The sequence below is a fragment of the Anopheles coustani genome, chromosome 3, assembly GCF_943734705.1.
Source record: "Anopheles coustani chromosome 3, idAnoCousDA_361_x.2, whole genome shotgun sequence".
Lineage (NCBI taxonomy): Eukaryota > Metazoa > Arthropoda > Insecta > Diptera > Culicidae > Anopheles > Anopheles coustani.
Window position 1 is genome coordinate 63482338 of NC_071288.1, and position 13757 is coordinate 63496094.

Sequence of the window (13757 nt, forward strand, 5' to 3'; positions counted from 1 at the left end):
TTTTTTACGATTGTGAATAGTGTTCCGTTTAAAACTTACAACGTTTTAATATTATATTAGACATAAAACGTATTATTTTCTCAAAACTTCGTGTAACAAGTTTCTGTGTTTGGCAGAATGGTGAATTATAGTAAGTTGTTACAATATGTTCGAAGCTCATCTCATCTAACGAACCGGTTTTTCCCGAATTTATAGTTCTAAAACATGAGGACCTCCACTTCGTCGATGATGGACGACCATGGACAAATTCCGAGAAAAGAATGTCGCGATGGGACAAGTTGCATCAGCTGCAATGGGTTCGACTATCGAGCCAGCGCTTAATTCCACGCCATGCATTCGAGATTGAACGACGCGGAGAAACCAAACTGTACCTTGCCCGGGCGGAGCACCAGGGATCCTACACGCCAGGATATTTCGATGCATCGGAAAAGAAGTTTTTCATCGTGTGGGGAGGAAAACGACACGCTAAAGAATGCGGAGAAATCCTATGCATCACTGGACAATTTGTGCCGTTTAGTGATTCGAACACGTTGCTGCGTGCCACCCCGGCCGGTTTTTCGGAACAGGGTGAACCATTGCACTTTGGCCGAGTGAAACACAACGGACAGTTTTACTATGGAAAGGTACAACGATCCCATGATAGGGTGTGCTATGTCTCTATTAATGGTAAAGAACGCGCTTTCACTAATTATGATATATTCATGAGATCTGCAGTGAACCCGGAAGTTACAAACCCGGCACCCCTTTTCGAGCCACCATCAACTACGGGGTGGGTAGATTATACTTTTGATGATGTTCCACAAAATGCCGTCGTTGCCTACACCAATTTGTCTGAAACGCTGTATATTGGTCGCGCTAAACATAGAGGAAGTATTACTCCGGGTGTAATTAGTCCATTACAAAGAACGTGCACTATTGTTTGGGGCGGAATTGTTTGGCCTAAGTCCGAGTTCGAAGTGCTGATAAATGTAAATGGCATGTTTGTGCCGGTTGTAAACAATCGAATACCGCCCAATGCCTTCCCGGCAGGGCAATCTGAAGCCGGCGAAACATTGTATATAGGTCGAATTAAATTGGGTGATAGGTGGTCAGTGGTGGGCAAAGTACATCCCTCTCACAGAGTTTGTTATGTACCCTACAATGGTGTGGAAAGGGGATTTGAAAATTATGAAATCTTTGTTACTTAGTTTAGCATAATCATTATCAGGCTCTGTACCAAGGAGGCCATATTGCTTTTTTTTTATTTGACGCTCCCCGTGTCTAGTTATGGCTTCATGCTTGCAGAAAACACCCTTGAGGTTACAACTTCAATTTTCCTGCTGACGTGAAACTAAGTGTGACTTACAAGGAATGTTGCTGAATCTTGTAGTTGATGTGTAAAACCCTGTAATACATGCAGTGCTTCAATTGAAATAGATTTGTGATTGAGCAAAGTAGTCTGAAGCGGGAAACCTGCACCTTTCGACCACGTTCAAATCTTCTGTCATACAAAATGCATCGACTCGTATGAGTAAAGAACAAAGCACGCTAGTATACAGCCTTTTACGGTGGATAGAGTAAAGGCTGATTAGCACATCGGCAAGTGCAAGTGGTAAGTAAGCAGGCAAGTAGCAAGTAGCCGTTCGCACTGCAGGCAAGTACTTGCCGGTAACTTGATCACTCACACAATTACACAATAACGAATAAATTTTATTATACAGTCTGTTCTCGAGTTACGCGGTTCTCGACTTACGCGGATACGGACCCAGCGAACGGCGGTACACTGAAAATCGAGCAGTTTTTTGCCTTTTTCTTTCGGACCCCCCGATTTCCGCTTAACGGGGGGTTGGATTACACGCACACAACGTTGAGTCAGAGGTGGCACGCACACCAAGCGCGCGAGGCAAAAAAAGAACAAAAACATAGTTACTCTCTTATTCCGCTCTCTACTATGCCCAGCCCCGCTCTTTCTCCCAGCTCGTCTTCAATTCTCACCAATGCGTCTTTTTCTACTATTTTGTCGTCATGTTGTCTCGATAGGATAAGTCAGTGCAATAATCACTCTGGGCTATTTGTCAGTTGTCGATGCCCGAGGTTTAACATCCAATATTAACCTACGAGGAATGGACATCGTTTTCCATGACGTTCCATTCTCTCTCCCATCACGGCGCACGACTATGCTCCGCTCAGGTGTAAGCACGGATGGTTTCGCTCACAGCTGTTCGATGTCAATGATATGAATGGTGTATGTATTCGACACATGCATGGGATATTGTTTTGATTGCGGAATGAAATTGAGTGAAGCTGATGGAATGAAATTGCATACATGAAACTATGTAATTTCTTTATTTTTCGTTTAACTTCTTCTTCTACTTTGTTTTCCGTACTTTTCACTATAGAATTGAATAAATGAAAGAACAACATTAAAAAACGATTAAAAATAATGAATTGCAATGGGCTGAAATACGGTAGTAATGCGTCTTCACATTAACGCAACCACCGCAATAATGCCGTCAATCGCTCTATGCACGTGTCAGCATGAATAAAGGTCCATCGGATTTCGGTTCATGGAAGTGAGCCAGAGCCTTTCCGATAATTTTCGCCATTCACATTATTGAAACAAACAGAACCGTATAGCGATTGCCACTAATTTCTAACTTGATATTTGAAATCGAATTTAAATCTGGAGACCTCTACATTGCTCAGCAATCAGCTGTGCCAATAACATAGAAAACTCAGAGCACATTTGAGGCATGCTCTTTTTGCACACAGCAGAAAGCATTGAAAGAGAATCCTAAACACGCATACCATGCATATGCCTTCCGCTTAACCCACACCATCAACCGATTTTTATTCCGCGTTAACCACAAATGCATGACCCAATGAGGAAGAAAGAGTCAGGGCATAGCATCAATAGTAACTATCTTGTTCTTGTCCACAGTAGAGGGTCGTGGAGGAGGGATTCTCCCTACCCCTCGCCTGTAAAATGAACTGATTCGAGCAAAACCGTTCGCAGGGGAGATACGCGGTTATCAAAATTTGACAGTAGATTGGGTTTATTACATCGATTTAAATTCCTGGGATGTACAACTACACGAATAAATGTGTAAATTACACATTTGCATAACTTACGCTTTTTATTTCGTTTGTTGCAATTTATGTAGTTTGAATACGCTTGCATTGCATTCATATTAATGGATAAAGACAAATTTTGAATATTCTATGATACATGTACACAAGAGCTCGATCTCTTAACTCCTAGTATAAACTATGTGTCAAGCAATATTCGAGATACGCGGAAATTCGAGATACGCGGATTTCTGTGGAACGTAAAAACCGCGTAACTCGGGAACAGACTGTACCATTATTTCATCATCAATAAATGAAAAGATCGATCAACGATACGATCAAATAATATTTCTTGCACATTAGTCGAAAATTATCCTAAACAAATCACGAAAATGAAACAGTTTTTGTTTGACATCTTGTATTTACACGAGTTGTCAACCAATACATCCAGCTACTTGCCCGAAAAATAGACTCGGTTCTATTCCATGTCCTGATTCGGACGGGGTAGGTACCCGGCAACTTGCCACTTGCCGACGTGCGAATCAGCCTTAAGCCTAAACGCGTTGATCGAACCCCGTTATTGAACTTGAAACCGGAATATGACATCTTGCAATCCTTCATAGCATCTGTGACCTTCATTAATGATTCTATACACTCGAATATGATATCCTTAAACTTCATTATCGCCTTGTCAGATTGGAGGCCGGTTTGTTGTGGATTTCATAGATGCAAATTGTCTACAAATACATAAAAAGTCAACCTTTTGAAAAAGACGTTCCTGTTAACAAATAACACCCACGATAATTACTTCATTGATTAATAAATTATTGTTAAATAACCAGCTATACTAATTGCCTACAGTACAACCTTTTCTATGCATCGCGCCTATCGGTATCGGATTGTGTGACCGGAATATTTAACCAGTAACGTCTTTTTCAAATGGTTGACTATTTATGTATGTGTACATAATTTGCATCTAAGAAACCCAAAATAAACCGGTTTCCAATCTGACAGGGCGATAATGAAGTTTAACGATGGCATATTCGAGGGTATAGAATTATTAGGGGGTCCGCAACAGCCGAGCGGTAGCGCCGGTAAGAAAATCGGCCCATGAGCGCGGGGGTCACCACCTCGACGGCGTAGGTTCGAATCCCAACCGAGACCGGGCCCTCCCCTGTACGAGAGGATTGACTATCCACGTACACATAGGCGATCAACCCATTTAAGCTTATTCTATCCATCATAAAAGGCTGTAAACTAGCTTCGACCGATTTGTCAAACGATATATTCCGAGGTCGACATAAACCGAAGCCAGCATGTAATTATGTTGCTCTTCCGGAGCTTCTATTTACATCTCTAGTACCGACACACCCGCTTCAGCTACAACTTCACAAGCTATTACCAAGGCTACTTAAACTCCAGGTTTAATAAGATAACCTATGTTTCAATTGGGTTATTCTTTCAAAACGTTTGTTATATTTTATGAATTACATATTAGATTTACTACTAATTGTGTTAAAGTGTTCAACATTCACTTTACTGATCGTGCATCTCATACATGGAGTAACAATTCTATCTTCTATAGCCAAGTGGAAGTTGAACCAGATTTGCGATATAATTTACAATCAATCACAAGCTTTGATGCTATGGATTTATACCGAAAGAATACACAAAAATATTATTTACAAAAAGATTCGTGCATAAATACAATAAATACCTGTTTTGTCGACCCAACTGTTCGATTTATTTTGGATTCCATCGTTTGAGTGTGGTACAATCGTTTAATTTTGTTTACCGTGAAAACTTCGTAAATGCTTCGCGAACGCGAACATCGTTTCAATGGGTTTACTGATTCCTGAACTGCGCTGAAAGGTCCAGAAGAGCTTGTACCACTTCAGGAAATATAAAATGGCGGCATCCGGGACAGCCCTCGAAATAAATTGACGAACAACTTTTGTCCATCCCATTGCAAGCAGACAAGAACAGCAGCTTCTTGAAATGACTCGCCCCATGGACCACCTTTACTAGCTCGGTTGATTTGTACTGGGGAAAGCAACTGCTGTACGTTATGGGATGAATTGACGGGTTGGAGGCAAATCTAATTACGTGCACCTCTTTCTTGAACGCTGGTGAGCGGAAACGGTGCCTGATAAGTCCACCGGTGCGCCTAATGGTGAGGAAGACGGTTGGCGCTGAATGTACGCAGTGGCTTGGCCAGCGGTTCATTATGGCCACCAAACGAGAGTTTACCTACGCTGGAGGTGACGCTAGGTGAGGTAAATTTAGGAATGTAATTATGGTCAGCCGCGAGTCAACGTTGCGGAACGTTTCCACCAACTCTATCTGAGGTGTGATAAACTCGTTTTTCTTAGAGGTTTTTCGTGCTGTCCGTTTTTCAACCTCATAGACAAGTCATCAATTTATCGATTAGTATTTTTATTTGACTTTAAAAATGTTGAGTTTTGAACAATACTCCGGTCCGTCAGGATATCTATGCACGTATTGTAGATTCAATACGGTAGAATATCGCAAAACAACATAGTTTGATTTTTTTTTTGGTTTAGGCTGAGGATGTTGCTGCTCAGAATCTATGCCAAAACTAGCTATATAATATGAACTTCTTTTAGATGGGAAAGAAGATGCTTAACTTTTCTTTAAAGAGAACATTTTGAAAGTTGTATCCTACAGCTTATATAAAATAAAATCTAACTCACTAACTTCACTTTTCAATATTCCATGACCGATAACATAAACGAGGGAAATGAAATGGAATATTCCAGTTTTAGCACACAACGCGTATTATTCACAGATCAAATACATGCGATGCTTTATAACAAACGAGGTTTGGCCACAACAGGGAAAACATAGCCATCATATAATTTATGAAACCAATGTACAAGGTAGTATAATGAACCAAAAAGAACTTCGAAAATTACATTCATATTTTCTCCATTCCCCATCGTTGAGTCCAGGATTAAATAGGATTTCTTATTTCCAGCTTACCGCCTATTACATATATGTGTATTTTTTATACACATACCAAAGGCATATAACCTTCAAAGGTCTTAAAACTAGGAAAACATTTATATCATGGATGTTTAACATGCTAGGCGAATAACTACATCTCTACGAATCAGTAGAAACCTAAATAAATTATATTCGTGACTTTTTTTCTTCAACTATTGGTTGAAGCAGTTGTTTCTTACTTCCGGATTTCCAACATTCCACATTCGGTTACTTTAAATATCTTTAACCTTGCTAAGATGTGTTTATGTACATATCCTTCTTTCTTCCGCGCCCGCTCAGACGGGGACATTAAAAGGCGCGAAGAAAGTAACATCGCCCTCAATCGTCGCCATTCGTCCACAATCGAAGCCACTAAACGCTAACCCTTTCTCTTTTCCCTCCATTTTGGTGGAAACGATAGCAATAGGACCATCCCACAACCGCAGCTAAAGTTGCTAAGGCAAAGCCATCTCTAAAGGAGATTTTTGAGATCGGATTGCGGTGGGCGAGACACAGTGGACAAAAGTTGCAGCATCAGCCGTTTTCGTTCCCCCGACCGATTTACCCGAGGCAGACGATTTCTTTTCGCTTTAGGGGTTGTGATATGACTTCTTGGTGTGTAGACTAACGATGGTCAACCTCCACGAATTCGGAAAACGGATAGTAATGGGGTTACGCAGGAATTCCTGTCCGTGGGAAGCGACGCTCTCCCACTTCGCAGTCATAAGCCACAAGAACGTTTGTGTTGTGGGAAACAATGGGAGTCTCCCCTTTTTTTTCTACCAAAAGGGTACGGGTGGGTGAAGGTGTTCAGCAAAAGGATTCAAGGCTTCACTTACCGTGTATCCCTTCTACTGAACTCTTGGTGGAGATCTTTTTCCGTCAACACATACAAAACTTGGTCTTCAGAAAAGAAACGAATCACATGCGCACGCACAGATGCACACTTACAGCCGAATGTTCCTCGCGGGCTGAGAGTTGGCGCTTGCGGGAAGACAATCTAAACACACTATCTTCTATCATCATTATGCACGTTGCTTATGGTCCTTTGTGTGGAGCATCGCGTTAAGTTCGGTATAAGGCCATAAACTAACGGGAACCCCTGCGAGATAGAGGGTTTCCTATCGTCCGGTTTTAGTGACAAATCTTCGCAACATATTCTTTCGCCGAAAGTGTTAGATAGAAAGTGATGGGTTTTGGTAACAGTAACCCAAGCTACGAATGTAAAGAGTTCAAAGATTTATTCCGTTTGATAGCATTACAATTATGGGCTCAACTCTATGGAAGAAGCTGGAGCTAGAAGGGGATAAAAGAAAATACTACTTATTTGCAATAACCAGTACTGGTTTAACTGCGTGTAGCGTTTCGAAACGATATAGCAATTGCCTGATGTGTTACAATGTCCAAGTTGTAAAGCCCGAACGCTATGTCCGGGCGGAGCAAAACCTAGTTGTTATTATCTTTAGCCGTTTTTAGTTAAAACATGTTTGCATGGTCCTAATAAGGCATACGACACAAAGCGTTTAAAGCCGTTAGCATTTAGGGAAAAGACAAGTCATCTTAATTTGTTTGTTCCGATGTTTAAATATCTGGCGAATGTATGGCACTGCAACTTACATAATAAATGGTAAAGAATATATTTCTGAAACAAACTCACTACTATTGTATTGAGAAACTCTACATTTGTATCAATTTGCAATTAGCTCATGGGATAATAATTATTCAAAAACTGTAACTGTTTTGTCAGAAAAAAAACTTGTAATGTTTATATGTTATGAAAGGACGTTATCATAACCGCCACCGATTCTATTTCATTGTCGATCAATTATTTACAGATGTGAGTTAGAACTAATATCCATTTAAAATCCTAAACATATGGAGAACATTATTATTACTTCTCGGTGTTACTAAACTATTCCTCGCCCTCTTCTTTGACTTCCGCCGGATTCACCGCTGTACGCCAACCATCGCCGTGGGTATCTAGTCTCGCCTTCAATCGCTCAACATCCCGTTCACGCGATTCTGTCATGTTTCGCACTTTGTGTATTCTATAAGCATAGGAAACGACTATATTAGATACCTCTCTAATGTAAAGATCATATTAAACTATACCATTAGCGTGCTAAGGTAATATTTTATGTAAAACAGCGAACGAGTACCTGAATACGAGCCTTTCATTACTGCGCTGCAACGCTTTACATTTCTCGTGAAGCAATTGTATGGCAATGCGATAGGCTTCATTCGAAACTCTGCGGCTTCCATCACCAGTGCTGTCTGCACCTGAATGGAGAGTGTGCCATTTTATTGGTTTTCCGGTGGTCATTTTACACATCAACTTATAAAATCAGGAAAACAATCTTCAACTAGTTCAATGCGCGAGGAAATTTGTTTACCAGCAATTCCGCTCGAGTTTCGAGAAGTGTCATTTGACAAAGGTTACTACACTAGGGAACAAGGTATATACAATCTGACATACCCGATCTGCTACAACTTGTGGTAGGATGTTTTACCACCCCGCTACACGAAACGCAAACTCAAAAACTTTGCGGCGCAAAGAGGGGAACAGCCGAAAAGATTACGTCAAAAACTTTTCTGCTCTGCGAGCTGAAAACTGCACCCACAAAGTTTTTGGCAGCTAACCGCAAACTCAAATGCCCCAGAAGACGAAGGTGAAGAAGAAATAAATGTAAACATAACAAATCTCAAAAACAAAATAAACTGACATACGGTGATAAATTTACGTGTTTATTTTGCAGCTACAGTAATATTTTGTCATTTCATAGCTAGAATATCAAATATAAATTTATTATAGATGTACTTATTCTTCTTATATAGAGTTCAGCGCCTGTCAGGCGACGTCGCGCTGTAGCGTGAACCCCTAGTCAGGAATTTTGCGCTTGCATTGACTGGCGACAGCATTGGTACCGCAAAACGCGGCTACACGAACCGCAAAGATTTTGACGTAAACTTATACGGTTTTTGAGTTTGCTCTTGGTGTTTGCGGCTCGTGTAGCGGGGTTTATATATTTTTTATATATAAGGGAAGCTCCCCTCATACCGCACCCCTAGGTTGATTGGATGTTTCGCCTGATCGCCTTCCGAACCGGACGATATGTATCTATTATTAATATCGATAAACCATAATAATAAAACAAACAAATTTCCTGCATGAAAATAATTATTTTGGAAAGAAAAGATATCCTGAACCCAGCTCATACAAACTACTGCGACTGGGTATACGTTTTTTGCCACGTATAGTCAGAAACATGTGTTATAAACGCACAGTCACGTTGTCAAAAGAGTTCTTTTTTGGGTGTACTGCAAGTGTGAACAGAATTGGCTTTACACTTCTTTTCAGAATTCTGTTTACACCTAGATTGCATAGGAAATCTGCTTCAAAAGAAGGGGTAAAAGAATTCTGAAAAGAAGAGCGGGCAGTTCTGAAGAGAATTCTTTTACACCTGAATAACATCAAAATTTCTCGTTGGGGAGATTATTTTAGTAGCTACTAAATAACTAATCAACTTCAGGCGTTTGATAGCAGGTCAGAAAATATCCAAGGAATTCAATTTTTGACATCATTAAGAAATACAGCTCAGATGGCTCACAATATTCAAAACTTTTCAGAGCGGAGTTAATTTAATTACTGAGAGTACGATAGTTAAGCCTCGATATGGTAACATGTGTGAAGAATCACTTATAACTAAACACGATAATTTGCTGTACATCGACTCAAAATTCGTATGTTAAATATTACAAAAGTCTACGACAGAAAAAAAACCACATGGTTAAAATAGTCAAACGATAAAATTTCAAATATTTTACCTTATATCACTGTTTTAAGTAACTTTACTATTTTAAAATATCATATTTTATTCAAAAGATTTTATATCCCTTTCCAAACATTAATCCATTATTGGGGCTATCAGGGTAACCACGCTTTCTGGTTCTTTTTCATCATTTGTCCCTTTTCAGGGACCCCTTCAGAGAAAGTATGCCGACCCCAAGCTCTGTGACCAGTGAGAGCTGTTATCCTTTTCTGGAAAAATAAATCAGCAAAGGGATATAGATGAACTGTCGCCATAATTTTGTTATGAACTGCAGTGTGTGTTGAGAGTGATATAAAAAATCTGGGTAAAAGAGTAAATGAGGCCCAGGGCTTCGTTTTTTCGGTCGTGGCTACACCTCTTGTGCGACGATATTTAATCGTCGAACCTCCAAGTAGCAACAACAAACGGGTCAAGTAGACAATTCGTCACTTTCTAGGATCTACCGTAATGATAGCTTGACCCGTTTGTGTTGTAATTTGGAGGTTTGATGGTTCAACATAAAATAATTTACAGTATGTTAGCATTGTTTGATCTACGTATAGTGCCGGGTTTGCTAGCTGAGTTTGAGATGTAAAACGCTGTATCTGATCTGCTTACTTTCTACAAACTAATTTGAATGGTCCGTTAATGTTTCATCTATTTTGGCGTGTTCGAACTCTTTATGCACGGTGGATTCAATTCAGGAACATCGACATATGCAATAGTATTGACACTGGAAGTGTAAACTTTCAGCACCATCAATGAAAAAGTTTCCAAAACTACAAAATAAATCGAAAAGAAGAAACTTAACCCTTAAGCTATATGCAAAACGATAAGGAGCTTAAAAGTAAAACTACTTCAAGATTGAAAGGTTCATGATAGCGAAGTTAGAGACCAAGATGCAAGGTATGGAAAAAGTGAGAAATTTGCTTTAGAAAAAAAAATCTGCCTGTAAAATGTGTGGGTGAATTGAACGTTCAAAGCAATAATAAATAAATAACTTCGCAAAGTTTGTTAGTTGGTCTAAATCATAAAATCAGTTTATCAAGTGTTTAGAACGCATATTGGATTTGAAACACGGATACAGGAGACTAGAATTAGTTTGAATAAATTTATGTCTTCAATTCGTTGCAAATGGTGGTTTTATATAGCATCGACGTATAGCCTGGACATGTTAGCCAATGTCAAATATTTGCCAATCAGCAACGATGCAGATGGCTGTTCACAATCGGATCTTTTATGTTGAACAGGCAACAGGGTTCCCGTAGTTCTTGTATTGGTTGAGGGTTGCATGCCAAACCTGTTGAATTTACCGCTCATCAATGCTCAACGTGGGAAGAAAAAGTGGCGGTTAAACATGGAACCAGTCCAGAAACATGCTACCAACAACGTGTCCGAAAAATTGACCACTTACTCGTTTTTTGTCCTCTTTACACATATCCTGTGCGTCACCTGGTCCAAGGAAATAACGTAGCAAATGGACATCTTTATGGCCGATTTGGGTTTCCTGCTTGCGAGACGGAGGTTTCCTTCACAAGCTCGCTTCCGAATGCCGTTTAACGCACACATCACAAGCTGGCGAAAGCCGGGTGGCAGGATTGTTGAATTGTTGATAAGGCGATCTCTTCGGACCTCTTATACTGTGAATGAATGTTTCTTTTTTTCGCATGTCGCAGACCACAGGGCCTAACTCTAAGTTCCCCTTCTTCAGGCGTACTTTGTGTTTGTGGTTTCCATACTCAACCACACTCTTACCAGAAGAAAGCCTACGGCATGTGCATGCATACTTCGTACGAAAGTGGGGAAGGTTTTCGCGGACAAAATTAATTCTTGGCACCCGTGTGCCCTGACGTACCGTTAATTTTGTGGTCCGCGTGTCGTGCAGTTTGTTCATTTTTCAGTGCCGCCATCGATGGCCTTCGTCGCACGATTCAACCCGATAATGTCCGGCAATGTCTTGCTTTTCCACAGTGTATAAATATTTGATCATCTGCTTGCCAGTTTATGGTTATAGCAGCAAAGGGCCAGGATGGGAGAGTCTCGGCGAGTTACCTCCTTGAAGCATGCGAACAACTGCCGACCGGTGCAATACACGCCACACGTCGTCTTCCTGCTAAGATTTGGTTCTTTGTCGATGAAGCTCAAAGTCACCTTTCTGCGATTTTCTAGCACGACGAGCGGGATCGGCTGGCATTATTAATTATTCAACATTGGATAATTTTGGTGATACAGTTGGTTACTACTTCTCAAGCGAACTACAACTCTGAGGAGAGGCAATTTTACCGTAAAAAGCATGTTAGAGAGATTTGCAAAGATTTTCATTGGAGCCCGGAGTTACTTAATTTGATTTGAAACATTATTCTAAGCGTACAAGATATATTAAACGTAATTCTTTCAAATTTTAGGCAAGTTTATAGATAATTCTCAAAAGAACATTTAAACAAGACCATTGAAAAATGTTCTTCTTACTCATGTATTTCGAACAGAAAACACCGGTAAACCGGTACGGTAAATGACCGATTTAAAACTTTTACCAATTTCATAAACTATAAACTTAAATTTTTGTACGAATTATGAATGTTTTCTAAATACTATTATAGTTGGAAATCTAACTAGTTCCTCGGTTTAAATTGTCTTCTCGGCTAAAATTCATCCACAAATTCGGTCGTTAATCCAACTTAGGTGATGTATTGCTAGTTCCAGGCCTCAAGGTGCGTCCTTGTGAAGCAAATCAAGGTGGCGTAAACTTATTCATCGATTTGCAGTATCTTGCAATGCACCAGTTTTCCATTCCCCCGTTCTTGTCTCTATTCGCTCGATAATGGCACCATCTTATGCGTCCCAAATCCATAACGTAAGCATTTGATTTAGCTAATGCACGCATCACGTTCCACTGTTCTTTATGCAACTGTCTAGAGCGGAGTCTGTTCCAACAGTCAAAGACCATCTTCAGGGTCCAGCCGGGAGCCATCCACCCGGGACCATTCTTGGCTCGGCATCACCACCAACTTTAAATTTACAATCAAAAACAGCAATTCTTGGCACCCAGTTGGAAAAATGGCCACGGATTGGCGGACTAGTTGTGTACATTTGTGAGTCTGTGTTTCTTCTCCTTTATTTTGTCGGCCGGAAAGAAAAGTCCGGGGCCGGGACAGCCTGTGTTGTGATGGTTGGAGCACAGTGAAAGAATTATAATATCCAAACGTTTTGAAGGAATTTGTTTCACCCGTTTCATAAAATGTTCCTCTTCTAGATGTTGGCTCTTCTTTTTCTTATTCTTTTTTTTTTCTTTTTCTCTTTCTTATTTCTACCTGTATATCTTCCCAGCGAACTCATTCTTCAACGGCAAGGTAGTCTGGGCGCCCATGTTGACGGTACAGTTTGACCCCTAGAGTTTGTTTAAATTCACAAACACAGAACCTCCTGCTGCTACTGCTGCTGGTTCTTGAAAGGGACTTGAGGAAACGAAAGAAAAAAGCACGCCACAGACGCCGGTACGCGTCCGGCTATGGAGAATCCGCTGGTAGTTCAGCTTACACTGCCATATCATTATCATAATGCAAACATCTCTTCTCCGTTCGAGGCACATATATATATTGACCTACAGGGCCGCAGCCAACCAAGGGTGCAGTTTTATCCGAGCCGTGAAGCATGGCAGTCGTTGTGCCGCAGTTTCGTGTGATTCCTCGTAATATTCGGTTCCAATTAGGTTCCCTCTAGTGACAGCAGCAGCAGGGAATGGATCAATGTGCGTTTCGTGTTGTGCGATCTAACGAACGAACTAAATCAATTATTAGTTACAAAACAGGAACCTATAACAATTGGCTTAGCGAGAAGAAAACTGAGTCGCAGGATCATATCCCGTAGCATCCTGTTTCATGCAGGCACGTCCAC

At 40.5% G+C, this 13757-nt stretch overlaps 1 protein-coding gene across 1 annotated transcript; it reads left to right on the plus strand.

Annotated features, from left to right (window-relative positions):
• Window positions 1-1598, plus strand: LOC131260221 (uncharacterized). Its single transcript, XM_058261910.1, has 2 exons — window positions 1-130; window positions 196-1598. Exons 1-2 carry the CDS (start codon window positions 118-120, stop codon window positions 1185-1187), a joined length of 1005 nt encoding a protein of 334 aa, XP_058117893.1. The 5' UTR covers window positions 1-117; the 3' UTR covers window positions 1188-1598.
• Window positions 1599-13757: the final 12159 nt, after the last annotated feature.